Genomic DNA, 15,463 nt, shown 5'->3' on the forward strand with positions numbered 1-15,463 from the left:
TTGTACTTCCCATCTTCTAGAATGCCACTTAAAGACATTATCTTCATGTCATTAGAAGAAACCTTCTTGTCTGGCTCACTGTCTGTTGAAACTCTGTGGAGCAGACGTGTTCCCAGCTCTTGGTATTTGTTGTAAGACTGATGAGGGCTGTGTGGTCAGTGAACTGCCAAGCCTACTGATCATGTGTAACTAGGATTAATAACCATTAAGCACGGGCCTGACTGGTAGGGATGAAACTGTATACTGTGATGTTAAAACAGTGTGCCATGGTATTAACAGAACCACTGTCTTTTGCCTTTGGTTTGGTATACCTTAATGCAATCCAAGTTCAGTATTTTCAGTTTTCGTGCCGTCATCTCTATCTAGTCTTAAAATGATGGTTTTGTCCATTTAGTATGTCAATGATTGTGGTTATGTTTGTTGCCATGTCTTTAAACAATGTAAGGTTTGGCTCTTGTGAATTTTCTGCATTGTGGTTATATGTCATATACCGAACTGAAACAGACTGAACTGAGGACCTTGTACTCCAATACATACTGTCCTGTGATAGGAGCATACCTTTTCAACCTTATCACGCACAGGTCTGGTTGGCACAGTCTTGGATATTAACAACCACTGTAACACAGTTGGAATAATGCTGACAGAATCACTAACCTTTAGACCATTGTTGTGAAGGACCAATGAAAATGGTTGTTATTGTGGTTCTGTTGAGAGTTGTGGTAAAGAAACCAAAGACAGATGTATACGAACCATTACTGAACGACTTCAGCAGTGTCAGTCCCTACCAGCAGATGGACAGGGGGCAGAGGATGACACACCAGCTACTGTTTAATGTCAGGCCCCAGGTTTGCAGAAGCTGAGCAAACAGTTAGCAAATGGCAGAGATCTTGTGTTTGAATGTTTATACAAATGAATGTAGCCAGCCCACTCCCAAATGTCACACTCTGACACACCGATGGCTGTGCTGGGAGATGCATGTTGTAGGTCAGAAACACTATAGCTCATGTCTTAACGCTGCATTCTAGTAAGTGCCTTATGTGTTTCCCCTTCCTTCACCATGGTGATAGTTTGTAACATTTTTGTTTAAGTCAGTTTGCTACATATGGTGTTATTATGTACATTTAATTCAATCAGAGGTGCTTCTGATAGGATGGTGGGTAACCTGTTGGTTAAAACGTTTGCTTGTCATGCTGAAGACGTGGGTACAAATGCTACAGTATGTGACACCCATTACTGGCATCACCTGCAGTGATTTCATTGCATTATTGCTAAAATCAGTGTAAACTAAACTCAATCCATCATGCTGCTGATAGAAGAGAGTGTAGCATGTAATGTTTAGCTGATTTAGTACCGCTGGGTTTCAGTAGTTATGTTTGATCTAGATAAGTTATTATACTTTCCTTCAAAGATTTTTCTTTAGCAGGGGTTCAAAAATATTTTGAAAAGCCACTTGCCATAGGGAAAGTGACTTCAAGAAAGTAACTTCTCCTGACTAATTTCCCACTCATGACACAATGGGTGATGTTAATGTTACCGGATTATTTATCGAAGAGTTATAATTTCTTTCTCTACTACCCTTACTTTATTATTATTGCAAACTTTAATAGTTTCATTATGAGCAGATATGAAATGAAATCCAAGATTTTGTTGTAGTTTGAGACCACAAGTGGAAATTATCCTGTAGTCCATGGACAAGGAAGATGCTATTATTTGATTGCCCGAAATGAAAACTGACTTGTCCCAGATGGGATTTTTGAGCCCCTGCTTTAGACTGAATCACTATTTGAGGTAACATTTAGAGGTCTGTAATAATGGTCTGTGACCCTAGAACTTAGTACATTCATGCAAGCTGGTCTTCAAGAGGGTTCCACTGATTCTTTCTGTTTATCATGTTGAATTAATGTTGTGGACAAGCATACAGTGTCTCTTAAAATGTTTTCATGTCAGCATGTAAGGATATCATGCTTGTAGGCAGGGTATTGAGGATTTCTTGGCTCCCTATTGTGACTTACTGTGTCATAGGGTATCAGTGACGTGGATTTTTACTTTTGTTGTCAAGCACTCGTTTGTCTAACCCAGACTGTAGTATTTTAGGGTTTTTATTTTGAGCTGGAATAGTTTGTTTAAATATTGTCATGATTGTAATGTCTCTGACACAAATGGTAGCAGAGATTGTGTATAGATGACTGTGATTACCCAACACAAGGCTAGCTCTGTGTCGGTAGATGATTGTGATCACCTGACACAAGGCTTCCCCAACACAAGGCTAGCACATAGTGTGTATAGTGTGATCACACAAGACAAGGCTAGCAGATATTGTTTATAGATGATTGTGATCAACCAAGACAAGGCTAGCAGAGTTTGTTTATAGATGACTGTGATCACCTGACACAAGGCTTCCCCAACACAAAGCTAGCAGATGTTGTGTATAGATGATTGTGATCACCCAACACAAGCCTATCAGATATTGTATATAGATGAATGTTATCACCCAACACAAGGCTAGCAAATATTGTGTATAGATGAATGTGATCACTCAACACAAGGCTAGCAGATGTCGCATATAGATGATTGTGATCACCCAACACAAGGCTATCAGATATTGTATATAGATGAATGTTATCACCCAACACAAGGCTAGCAAATATTGTGTATAGATGAATGTGATCACCCAGCACAAGGCTAGCAGAGATTGTGTATAGATCATTGTGAGCGTCCAACACAAGGCTGCTACAACACAAGGCAAGCAGAAATTGTGTATAGATGATTGTGAATATTCAACACAAGGTTACCTCTGTGTGTGTACTTGAGTGTGATCACCCTACACAAGTCTAGCAAAAATTGTGTATAGATGAATGTGATCACCTGACACAAGACTAGCAGAGATTGTGTATAGATGATTGTGATCACCCGACACAAGACTAGCAGAGATTGCGTATAGATGATTGTGATCACATGACACAAGACTAGCAGAGATTGCATATAGATGATTGTGATCACCCGACACAATGCCTGTGTGTTTAGATGGCTGAGAGCTCTGTCACATGGCTATCAGCTCATCCCTGCATTTGTCTAGCAGGACTCTGCTGTTGTAACCTTTAAAGGCTCTCTGTTTCATTGATTTTCTGGGTGTATATACATAAGTTAACACCTGCATTATTCCCAGAATGACAGTTGGTTGTTGATGGCATTGTACATGGCTAGAGCAGGTCACTTTGACCTACCTTCGACTGCATTGTGAAGCTGGAACACAGATAGGGTTGGTGTTTATATCATCTGGCTTTAGGTTTGTTTAGTGTATTGTAATTGTTTCTTGTCTCTTTTAAAACCTAGCATTTCCAGATCATCAGATATTTTGGGAGCTGAACTTTAGTAATGGAGCTGATGAGTATGGTTTCTGAATTGTCTTGAAAAATCAATGCCATTCATTGTATTGCTTGTATACTTCTGTAGGTAACTTGTGTGTCGAGAATGTTTGGAATATAACATGTTTTATGAGCAAAATTTTATGGTGAATTTGAAAAGTATGTGTATAATAGATTAATACTGTTTAATATCAACATATTCTTTCCTTGCATGGTTCAACCGATGTAAATAATTACATATTGGTTTGTGTGTCTCGTGTTTCTCTTTGCAGGATGCCTGAAGCTGTCTTTGGCTTCAGCCATGGCCTAGTCACATTTCTTACTTTGACTAGGCTTAGGTAATAAAGTTTCAAATTATAGCAGTAAAACTATTAGAAATGTACTTGAGAAAACTCACTGGGACTGATTGGGACAAGTTACTGTGGTGTGTCAGATGTATGTTTCATTTGTTGATGCCTGTGATAGGCTCACTGCTTCTAACATATCAAGATATGTATGTAGGTATGCCCCGCCCAGGAATGTCACCCATGTCTCACGGCCCTCCACCAGGGATGTCGACCATGGATCGGAAGAGGCCAGCCCCGCCCGACCCGAGGGCAGCGCATCAGTTAAAGGCGTAAGATTCCATTGTGGGATTTGTCAAAGTAATGAACAGTAGGGGTTTTGTGTAACATTTTATCAGCATGATTCCGGTACTTCAGTAGCAGGAGAGTCAGTAGATTGGCGGTTCTCTCATCATGCCAAGACCCGGTTCAGTCCTCACAAGGGTACAAAATACTACAATGTGTGAAAACCCTGGTGTCTCCTGCTGTGATATTGCTGGTATATTGCGACAAATAGCATGAAACTAAACTCACTCACTGTGAGACATAAATAGCATGTCATCATGACCTGATGGTGTAACTTTGTTCATGCTGCCAATCACTGGTTTGTCCTTACTTGAATATTACAAGCCAGTGTAATGTAAATGAATGTTGTTGCTTAAAACATTGGCGCTGTCAGTAGAAATGTCAAACCGTTAAGACATCAGATTAAACAATGTATTCTGGAAGATAATTGTGACACTGAATAAATGTTGTTCATCTGTATTCATATTCCAGTAAGAAGAAAAAGAAGATAGCTGATAAGATTTTACCTCAACGAGTGAGTATGCTTGGTACAGCCAATATTTGTCAGTTCAATGAATGACATGTATATATTTGTGAGACTTTCTGCTAGGAAAGCATAGTGATGTCATGGGCAGAGTTAACAGTTAGCCTTACTGTTCAGTTCAGCTCAACCTGATGACGGGGCTAGGATAAGCCTCAAAACGTCATGAAAATAAACTCAAGAACTTCCTATCCATAAAAATTGTCCTGTATTTCTGCTAGAAAGTCTTTATAATGATAGTGATTAAATCCAGTAACCTGTAGACAACAATATGCTACCTCAAGTTTACACTGAAATTAGTTGTAGCCTGTGATCTTGTTGAAAATTGATATGAGAACAAATGTTGCTGATAGGATCTACAGATATCACTAAGATCGTGTAACATTTGGAGAAATAATAATAGAGAAATCCAGATATTTGTCCTTCCAACTTAACTCCAATATTAATGGCCTTTGTTGATTTATATATGTAGTCAGTTAAGCCTAATAGTTTCAGTAGGTTGAAAGTTGTATTCAAGAATCAATGAAAACTAATTTGCAGACCAGTTGGAGGATTCCCATATGTCAATGTTGTCGTGGTAGAATGATATATAATGGTGGAATTGTAATAAGCTATGCTGTGAAGGGCTTTACTGTCATGTCTGCCATGTACTATATGCTGTCTGTGTTGCATGTAGGTGCGAGACTTAGTGCCTGAGTCACAGGCATACATGGATCTGCTCGCTTTTGAACGCAAGCTGGATGCCACCATTATGAGGAAAAGGTTGGACATCCAGGAAGCACTCAAGCGCCCCATGAAAGTAAGCATTTTGATCTTTCTGTTGAATCACCACTCATAAACAAGCAGGCATGATTTCAACAGACTGGGAAGTTTTCCTGCTGTGGCCTGCAAGTCTACTGTTATCATCTTACTAGACCGTATGCATTTTTCGACCCATGAAGATCCGGTTTAGAATTGATCTTCAGCTGCCTATGCTTGTTGTAAGGGGTATCTGACAAGAAAGGATTGTCAGACTTGTTGACTTGGTTGACAGAGGCATGTTATTATGTCCCATTTGTGTAGATCGATGCTCCTGCTGTTGATTACTGGATTGTCTATCCAGACTTGCTTACTTACAGACTGCTGCCATATAGCTGGATTGCCACTTACGTAGTTACACCAACAGAACTGGCATCCACCTTTTGTAAAAGATTCTTTGTAAAATAACCCCATTTTAGCCAGGGAAAAAGGACCTTCCTATTCCCCAGCTTGAATGAAAGATCCGTGAAAGAGGGTGCACATTTCTCAAGTCGAAAATGAACAGGGCCAGGAGGTAGGTGAGGGGTTGTTGTAAAATGACTTAGTTGGTACATGTGGTGCCTGATACAAAGAGAAGAGTGTGGGATGAGGTGTTGTACCCTCGTTAAGGTTAGGCTCCAACAATGAATGCTCTGATGGTGTTTTAACAGACCTGTGTTCCTGTTTCAGCAAAAGAGAAAGTTGAGGATCTTCATCTCAAACACATTCTATCCCCCTAAACCAGAAGGAGAGGTGAGTGAATACCATGATGCATGTATCCCGCATATCCTTTCTTTGAATTCATTTTACTAATCTGGAGTGTATGTATCCTGCACAGTTTAGAGCTGTGAAGTGTTTGAGTGATGCACAAGCAAGTTAAATCTGAAGTGCTATGATTGTGTAAGCCAGAAACTCGGTCAGCAGGGTTATATTGGGTGTTCTGTTTAAACAAACTGCTTTGCAGATCTGCCAAACAAACCCAACATTTAACATGTTACATGTTCAGTGATGAAAAAAACACTTCAAAGTAGGCCGCCAACACTGCTAAGAGAGCAGCCTCTTGTTCTGTCAGTCCTAGACACAGTTCTTTCAATTTACATTTTACAATGTTTTTTTTATATATTTCATCCAGCTGCTACTAATTTGAAGATGAACAATTTAGAATAAAATGTGGTTTGTAGAGAAATGTCTAATTATTGTAGGTAAGGACCTTTGTTTCTTTTGAAAAACCTGTGCTAATAAAGTTATTAATAGGTGATTAAATCTGAGATGGTCTGGAATAAGAGTGTTATCCTGTTGTTGCAGGATGGAGAGGAGTCGGTGCCGAGCTGGGAGCTGAGAGTGGAGGGGAGACTGCTGGAGGATGTGAGTACACCACAGAGTACACCACTTAGTACATTACAGAATACACTGCATGGCACGATGTTGACTACAGAATACACCACATAGTACATTACAGTACACACTGTATCTCACCATTTGGACTACAGAATACACCACTTAGTACATTACACAATACACTGCATATCACCATGTTGACTACAGAGCAACTATGTGCAACTACACACAATTGTACACCACAGCACAGTTCTGAGTACACCACAGTACACATCTGTGTACTGTAGAGTACATCCCAGGAGCTTGCTCAGTACACTGTAGCATGCAACACTTCTTAAGAGACAAGAGCTTACTACTCAGTACACCACAGTGCACTAATTAGTACACTACAGTACACAACTGTTCAACTAGAGCTTACTGCTGTACTGAATACACTACTGAGTACACACAGACCTCTATGTACATTACACTGTTGAGTAGGGATAAATAACAAACAGCTTAAAAGTAAATACACTCTCTTAATAAAAAAGATAGTTTTAAATATGTGATTGAAGTGATCACAAATAGTGAATTGAATCCATGAAGGAAGACGATTGCACCATGGCTACATATGTCATATTTGGGATTTCACTTTCTTAGTAAAGTACAAATTCTAGTACTTTTTCGGTTGAGTCCCATCCGGGATTCGAACCCGCACCCTCAGAGTCAGGCACCTAATCGCCAGCACACAAAGTCAGCCGCCTAGCCTGCTCAGCCACCGCGACTTCCATGAAAGTCGGACAACTGGTAGTCTAGATTGCGTACTTTGTGTACCCTCTAATAAGTGTAAATTGGCACGGCTCCCACGGCCGAAACTATGTACTGTGGAGAACAGCAGAAGACACAGCCGTGTACATGAAAGTACATCAAATTACCCCACAGAGTGCACCACTGTGTCAAGCATGATGATGATGTACTAATGCTGTTTCTTGGTGGTTTCTAGTCAGCAACAGCCAAGCTGAGTGATGCCAACAAAGTCAAGAGGAAGTTCTCCTCCTTCTTCAAGAGCCTGGTGATAGAGCTGGACAAGGATCTGTATGGCCCAGACAACCATCTGGTTGAGGTCAGTAGATTGGTGGCTGGGTGCATCAAAGTACAGATTACGTGAAGACTACATATGTTCATATGTTTGATGTGTGACCATTTCCAAGAAAGGGAATAACTTCATTCAGTTGCATGTTAGAAGTTAGGAAGCACTGTATTGATAAACTTTCAACATAACTTCTTTTATTTTTTGTGAGTGCACAGTTCTGATACTCCTGTCAACAGTACAAGAATCTGTATTGAAACGTCACAAAAAAGAAACTGGAATATTGCTGTGTGTGGCATTAAATGACAAACCAACCAGCCAATCACCTTTAGCTATTTACTTTGTTCAACCTGCACTTCTGTTCACTAAGCAATTGATGGGTACCTGGTAGGATGTGCAATGCTTGTAGTGCCTAGCAGGCATCTTGAATTGTATATTCCCCAAATCAATACATTACAAAAACACAATAAAGTCAAGTAATTAAAGTGCTGTAGTTTACGAGCTAGTTAACATGTCACATCCTTTAGATGGTACTTCGGAACCTATGATAAGGGTTAGAATAACCTGATTTATTACTCGCCCGTTGAAGATACTGCAGTGTAATATTTTCACTTCAATATTACACTAGTGTAATACCGCTTGACGTATGATGACAAAATGGTTCAAAGTTGTGACGTCACAATGCTAATGTTGATGTCGCGATTTTACTAGACCTTGCTTGACTTGAAAGCTGAGAGTCCTCACACTGTAGGCAATTTCGCCGCAGTTTCTGTCAATTTATGTTAGCGAGTAATAAACAGAATACTAAACTCGCTTCCGTGAAATACCATTTTCATTAAACTTATTAAAGATTTAGTATTAAAATCACTTTCGCTTGTCTGATACCAAATCATTAACTCGTTTAATAAAAATGGTATTACGTGGAAGGTCATTTAGTATCCTCTATATTTGTCTTAGGACTGAACACAGGAGTTGACAAACCAATCTGGAGGTGGTGGTGAAGCCTATTGATTAAACCTTTTGCCTGTCACGCCAAAGACAATGGTTTCATTCCCCACAAAAGTACAGTGTGTGAAGCCAATTTCTGGTGTTCCCCATTGTGATATTGCTGGAATGTTGATAAATGCGGCTTAAAACTAAAATCATTCACTCCTTCCATCATACAATGTTAAGATGATAATTTCTCTCCAGTGGCATCGCACACCCAACACACAGGAGACAGATGGCTTCCAAGTGAAGAGACCAGGGGACCAGAATGTCAAGTGTACCGTGCTGTTGATGCTGGACTACCAGGTAGGTAGATGTTCTCCTACCATGTGGATACTGTCACATACTACAGCTTACTCAAACTCTCCATTATAGGAAGCTCTGTGTGGACCAGCCAAGTTGATGCCAGTCAATAAATGAATTTTAAATGCATGTTTGTGGATGTGTTCAGTTGGGGTTGGGTTCATTTGTTCGTTTGTTAGGTAACAGTGATTACGTATTTACTGGGAATGACATGGAACAAAATTTGTTCATAAGATCATTGAGAAAGTAACCAAGGCAAAAATGATGGCTGTAAGGGTGTTTGGTAGTGAGCCAGTTCTGTTTTGGATATCAAATGGTTACGCGAAGTGACCTTGCAGATGGTGTGTCACAGTGCCCTGACATCATGGACATGGTGCAGTCAACCACTGGTCCGTCAGGCCAGATTGTTGATAGCCTTGTCCATACTGGAATATTCTTGACTAGTCTTAGACTAGATTATGGAGTAGAGGATCACTTGACTGAGGGTTGTCTCGCCATGTTCCAGCCAATGCAGTTCAAGTTGGACCCCCGACTGGCCCGCCTCCTGGGGATCCACACTCAGACCAGGCCTGTCATCATCAATGCCCTGTGGCAGTACATCAAGACACACAAGCTGCAGGATGAGCATGAACGGGAGTATATCAACTGTGACAGATACCTTGAACAGGTATGTCATGCACCTTCGAATTCTGATGTGTCAATGTGTGTAAGGCCATAAAATTATGTTTTATAAAATTCCCAGTCAGAATGGCTAGGCCTTCAGGTAGTTTTTACCTGATTAATCAGATTTTTTTTTAATGTGTGGTTGAAAGCATAGGAGTTTAGTTTAGACAAGGAAAGATAGCTTTTACTGGAAAAAAACAAAACAAGACTTACCACCTGATTTACCAACATTTTTCAGATATTTGAGTGCAAGCGAATGAAGTTTGCAGAGATTCCGGCCAAACTACACCCTCTACTGATGCCCCCAGACCCCATCGTCATTAATCACATCATAACGTAAGTATGCTCTAACGTTTTGTCTCTTAACTAAAACTTCAAATGATGAGTAAAAATAGTAAATGAATAACAAATAAAGTCATTGACAGCAGAGTTTCATCCCTTTGTCATGTAAGGATCCTGCACATTCAAGATTTGCCCCAATTATGGTCCCTTGGTTTGTTAGCTCCTTGCATGATCATCACCTCATAGCTGAAAACATCTGGACCTGTGCACCTTCAAGTTTCCCATCAGTATTTAGCCACCTACTCTAGTGATGACTAAGTGATGTTAATCACATCACAGTACTAATTTACTGGATTTGGGGTGATGGGGCAGCCTATGGGTTAAAGCAGTGATCATCACGTCAAACCCAAGGGTTTGTTTCCTCACAAGGATACATTGTGTGAAGCCCATTTCTGGTGTCCCCTGTCATAATAATGCAGGAATATTGCTGAAAGCGCCAATGAACACTTATTTTCTATTGTAATTGTGCCCAGTTTGGTAAGAATATTACCCTTGTCACTATTTTATGTTGAATGTCTCTTCACTTGGCTCAGAGGGTAAATTTTAGGACTGTAATATGTAAATAATGAGCAGATTTAACCCGTTTTCCAGAGTTGAAGGTCCAGATGCCAAGAAAACAGCCTGCTATGACATTGACGTGGAAGTGGTAGGTTTAACACATGTTCATATCAGCCAGGGGAGGTAACTCACAAGGTAGCAATGTTTCCTATTTATTTAGTGAGGAATTTACTTTTCCAGTTAGTACATTTATTTCCGTTTTTCTTGAATCAGTGTGAATTGTTGTGATGGTGTATTCTTAACAGATATTAATAAGTCTTTCTTTTTTCCAAATGACATTTTGGAATTGACAGAATCTAGTAATTCTATGAAATTTGAAGAAAATTCATTACCATTCAGATTTACAGACCTAAACATAATTTTGTGTGAAATTATAGCTTCACTCTTGATCAGTGTCAAATTACCTTTCTCAGAGTCCATCACACTTATAAGTATTTAGGACCCGTGAAGGTCCTGGGGTAGAATAGGCCTTTAGCAGCCCATGCTTACCGTAAAAGGAGACTATGCTTGTCATAAGAGGCGACTAATGGGATTGGGTGGTCAGGCTCGCTGACTTGGTTGACACATGTCATCGTTTCCCAATTGTGCAGAACGATGTTCATGTTGTTGATCAGTGGATTGACTGGTACAGACCGCCACCATATAGCTGGAATATTGCTGAGTGCGGCATTTAAACTAAACTCACTCACTATAAGTATTTAGTTCACTATTAATGTTTTGGTCAAGCTACTAATTTTGATCCTTGAAACTACTGTTTGCTACACTTTGGGGCTGGCATCTCTGACCTTAGCTTCCTGTCTGACCTCGGCCAGCTATTGCATTCCTTAGCCATGCCAAGATGAGCCTAATTTGGGTCTGATGTGTCTGCCATCACCACACCTTTCCTCATGGATCAGTTGTACTGACCATGCAACTTTAGGCCTTTCTCTTGCAACAAATTGACAAGTCAACATGAGACTGGAATAAGATTGAAAACAACATCTCACTCACTCACAGTTCTTAGACTAGTAACTAGTGCCTCTGTCTGCATGCAGTGTGTGATCAACAGTCCTTGGAATAGTAATTAGTGCCTGTCTCCTTGTTTATGTGTTGTGTGTGATCGACAGTCTTTGGACTAGGAATTAGTGCCTGTTTTCGTTCAGTGTGTGATAGACAGTCCTTAGACTAGTAACTAGTGCCTCTGTCTGCATGCAGTGTGTGATAGACAGTCGTTAGACTAGTAACTAGTGCCTCTGTCTGCATGCAGTGTGTGATAGACAGTCCTTAGACTAGTAACTAGTGCCTCTGTCTGCATGCAGTGTGTGATAGACAGTCATTAGACTAGTAACTAGTGCCCCTGTCTGCATGCAATGTGTGATAGACAGTCAATAGTGCTGCTGTCCGTGTGCAGTGTGTGATAGACAATCCTCAGACTTGTAACTAGTGCCTCTGTCTGTGTGCAATGTTTGATGGATGATCCATAGATTGGTAATTAATGCTTCTGTCTTCCATGGGGTCTAATACTTTCTGTAAGGAGATGGACCTCTAACTAGCCTGGATTAGGCTGACTCCTGCTGTGCATAGGGCCATAGCTGTAATATTGTGATGACTGCTGTGTGTGGGACTTCATTTCACTGACTTAACTGAACGTATGACTGTATTCACTAGGATGACACCTTGAAGCAGCAGATGAACTCTTTCCTCCTGTCCACTCAGAGTCAGCAGGAGATTGCCTCACTTGACAACAAGGTAAGTCTCACATTGCTGAGGGTATTTACAGGGTCTTCTCATTGTCATATCAAACATACCTCTCTGCAGAACTTCACATGGTAATTTATTTAGAATCATTCAGCCCTTTTTCTTTTTTATCAGAACGTTTAGTACCACCTCATTATTTTGAGAAGATAAGATTTATATAATTAAAAAACAAAAACAAAACAGTGCCAGAAATTCAATAGCAGGCTAAATTTTCAATCAGAAGTGCACAAGACATAAGTGCCTTGATGGCCTTGTGGCTATAGTTTGCTCAACAGAGTTATGTCCCTTGTCATCACTATACCCATGTTTGTGTGCTTCACATCTCGATCATCTCAAAACAGCATGTTTGGGTTCCTTTCGAAATTTACACCTGAAAGGCTGTGAGATAGTGTTAAAAATCTATATGAAACAAGTAATTTTATTGACTCACTGTTTAAATATTTTGAATAATGTTGCAAATATTTTAAGATATATTGTGTCAAAATGACCTTTGAGTGTGGATGTTTTGTGTAACTAAACTAAAAGTGTGTTCTAGATCCATGAGACAGTGGAGACAATCAACCAGCTCAAGACCAACAGAGAGTTCTTCCTCAGCTTTGCCAAGGATCCTCAGGAATTCATCAACAACTGGCTCATCTCTCAGACAAGAGACCTGAAGGTAAGAAAGGCCATTCCCCTTTTAAAAGATTAAAATATGTCTCCAGGAATCTATACTGATCGTACAAAAGAACCAAATGAATCAGCTGGTCATATTTGTTATTTGTGTGTTTAATTCTTGAGTCTTACAATTGTGTCTATATTTCAAAATCCTCAAATGAATATTCTGTAACCTACAAAACTTAGAATATATACTAGGATAAGTAAACATGTGACATTTTGGAGATGGCTGAGAAGCATGTTTATACATGGTATTGTGAACGTATTTTATGAGCATTTAATAAGTTTTTGTGTTGTGAATCACTGAGTGTTTGTAGCTGACTTAATATACCTGTTACTTCAGAGCATGACAGACGTTGTGGGTAACCCAGAGGAGGAGAGGAGATCTGACTTCTTCTACCAGCCTTGGTCACAGGAGGCAGTGTGCAGATACTTCTACAGCAAGGTAACCATTACATTGTCCTTACAATGAGCTAGCCTAATGACAAGTGAAAAGGTGGGCACAAATTGTAACATAGTTGTGGGCACAATCTCAAACAATTATATTCATTTGACTCTTCAGTGATGTGGAGATACTGGAACAGAATAGATCCTATTACCCACATGCTAGACTACACTGTAGGTGGGGCAGTTACAGCATATCAGTTGACAGATCATGTGTCACAACACCTGGTATCGGTTCTAGTGAAGCTGGTTATGTTTGCTGGAATAATTCCTTGAATATTGGACCTGTTAGGATCAGGGATTACATCAGTGCTCAAAATCATTTTCAAACCAACCCGACATTCAACCAGTAAATGTTGCCTGTCCATTTTGAAGGTTTCCTGCCTGCACTTGTGACTCATAATTATATTTTCTGAACAAAATTCATTTGGGAAAATGTAGTACATGTGATGGTTTCAGGTTCAACAGCGTCGAACTGAACTGGAACAGGCACTGGGTATCCGCAACACTTAGATCTGCAGCATCAACTGACACAGCATTGACTCCATCGCTCCTACAACATTCTCCTCACCTGACAACACCTGGACAGGATCTGTGTCATCCTGGTGGAAACTAGGTTAAACACTGGAATGGGGTAACTGGATCTCATGAGTTTCCTCTGTGGGTTTTAGAACAGTAGTTCTTTTATAAACATGAAATGTATTGTCACCAGGCACATGTGTTTTTTTTATCTCTGAGATGTAAGAATGTAAGATGGGTGTCTGTATCTGAAAGTGGTAATAGAGATTGTCATAGCAGACCCAATTATTTTATGAACAAACGTCAATTAAATCAAAAGCCAGCATCATAGTCATTGTCATTCGACATACATCTGTATCTGTTGACAGTTGACATTCATCGTGCTTCAGTAATCATGTACCTTCAGAATAAAGTCCACTTCATATCTCAGCCATGCCTTGTTTTGTGTCATAGTGATGGATTGATGGGTATACTATCAAGTATTCAGATGTCACCTGGTTCAAATAGTACTTACATCTTATGGAAAGCTGATTACGCACTTGAAGAACGTACTTAACTGTATGTGTTCTGTAGAAACAGTGATTGGTTGATTTCTAAAAGTCATAAACTTCATATGGGTGATGGAGTAGCCTAGTGGTGAAGATGTTAGCTTGTTCTGAGGACCTGGGTTCGATTTCCCACATGGGTACGAAGCCCATTTCTGGTGTCCCTCACTATGGTAGTGCTGGAGTATGGCACAAAAAGTGGCGTAAAACCCAACTCACTAATACATTCATGACATGCAGAGTGAGCGACTGGTTTTGTCTGGATTGAGTTTATTTATGTACAGGTCTCCATGATTTTATATGGAATAATGCCAGCTGTCAAAGTATTAAACACAGTCAATAGAGGAAATCATGTTACAGGCATGAAAGTTGGCATTGTCCATTGGTCTTCAGCAACCCATGCATGTCGTAAGAGGCAACTAACGGAATCGGGTGTTCAGGATTGTTGACTAGGTTGACATGTCATCATATCCCAACTGCATACATGCTGCTTATCACTGGATTATCTGGTCCAGAGACATTTATATAGAGATCTTTGTCATATAGCTGAAATTACAAATCAAATCACCTTCATGACTCGGAAGTGACCTGCTGTTTTGTGTGGTGGAGACTTGACTATTGGTTTGAAACTTGTCATTGATGCTTTCATGAACACACACAGTACTGTGAACACACACAATACTGTGCGTCCTCTCCTTGGCCCCTGGTGCATATCTGTCATCGGTATAGCTGACAGATAATCAAATTGATGAACCTTGAGCAAACTACCTTTGTTAAATGGATGATTCAGTCTTGACACTGTCATGTATTTTGAGATCACAGTGCAAAGTGAAACAAATTTCCTTTTTTATACCCCTTTTTTAAAACCCACTTACTCATTCACCGAATCATCACAACTGCATACATTTATGAACCAATATCATTTTGTGATGGTATTTACAATGAGGACTTTGAACCTGTGAATTCAGTACAGTATGGAATGTCTTTGCATGTTCTTTGTATATAGATAA

At 39.9% G+C, this 15,463-nt stretch overlaps 1 protein-coding gene across 12 annotated transcripts in view; it reads left to right on the forward strand.

The window, feature by feature from the left end:
* Window positions 1-14,337, forward strand: part of LOC137256303 (SWI/SNF-related matrix-associated actin-dependent regulator of chromatin subfamily D member 1-like) — a 39,120-nt gene extending 24,783 nt beyond the window's left edge. For 4 of the 12 annotated variants that reach the window (XM_067794059.1, XM_067794055.1, XM_067794052.1 and 1 more), the window contains 14 exons: window positions 3,867-3,981; window positions 4,466-4,508; window positions 5,191-5,313; window positions 5,982-6,044; window positions 6,597-6,656; window positions 7,612-7,731; window positions 8,890-8,991; window positions 9,494-9,655; window positions 9,890-9,987; window positions 10,585-10,639; window positions 12,199-12,279; window positions 12,824-12,946; window positions 13,289-13,390; window positions 13,849-14,337. In XM_067794059.1, the coding sequence (XP_067650160.1) occupies window positions 3,867-3,981; window positions 4,466-4,508; window positions 5,191-5,313; window positions 5,982-6,044; window positions 6,597-6,656; window positions 7,612-7,731; window positions 8,890-8,991; window positions 9,494-9,655; window positions 9,890-9,987; window positions 10,585-10,639; window positions 12,199-12,279; window positions 12,824-12,946; window positions 13,289-13,390; window positions 13,849-13,902 (1,301 nt within the window). In that variant the 3' untranslated portion in view covers window positions 13,903-14,337. Of the gene's footprint in view, window positions 1-2,960; window positions 3,287-3,866; window positions 3,982-4,465; window positions 4,509-5,190; window positions 5,314-5,981; window positions 6,045-6,596; window positions 6,657-7,611; window positions 7,732-8,889; window positions 8,992-9,493; window positions 9,656-9,889; window positions 9,988-10,566; window positions 10,640-12,198; window positions 12,280-12,823; window positions 12,947-13,288; window positions 13,391-13,848 lie in introns of those variants that run through there. The other 8 variants (XM_067794058.1, XM_067794051.1, XM_067794053.1 and 5 more) reach the window with 5 other exon arrangements.
* The last annotated feature ends 1,126 nt before the right edge of the window (window positions 14,338-15,463 follow it).

This window comes from Haliotis asinina, chromosome 11 (genome assembly GCF_037392515.1).
Source record: "Haliotis asinina isolate JCU_RB_2024 chromosome 11, JCU_Hal_asi_v2, whole genome shotgun sequence".
Classification (NCBI taxonomy): Eukaryota; Metazoa; Mollusca; class Gastropoda; order Lepetellida; family Haliotidae; genus Haliotis; species Haliotis asinina.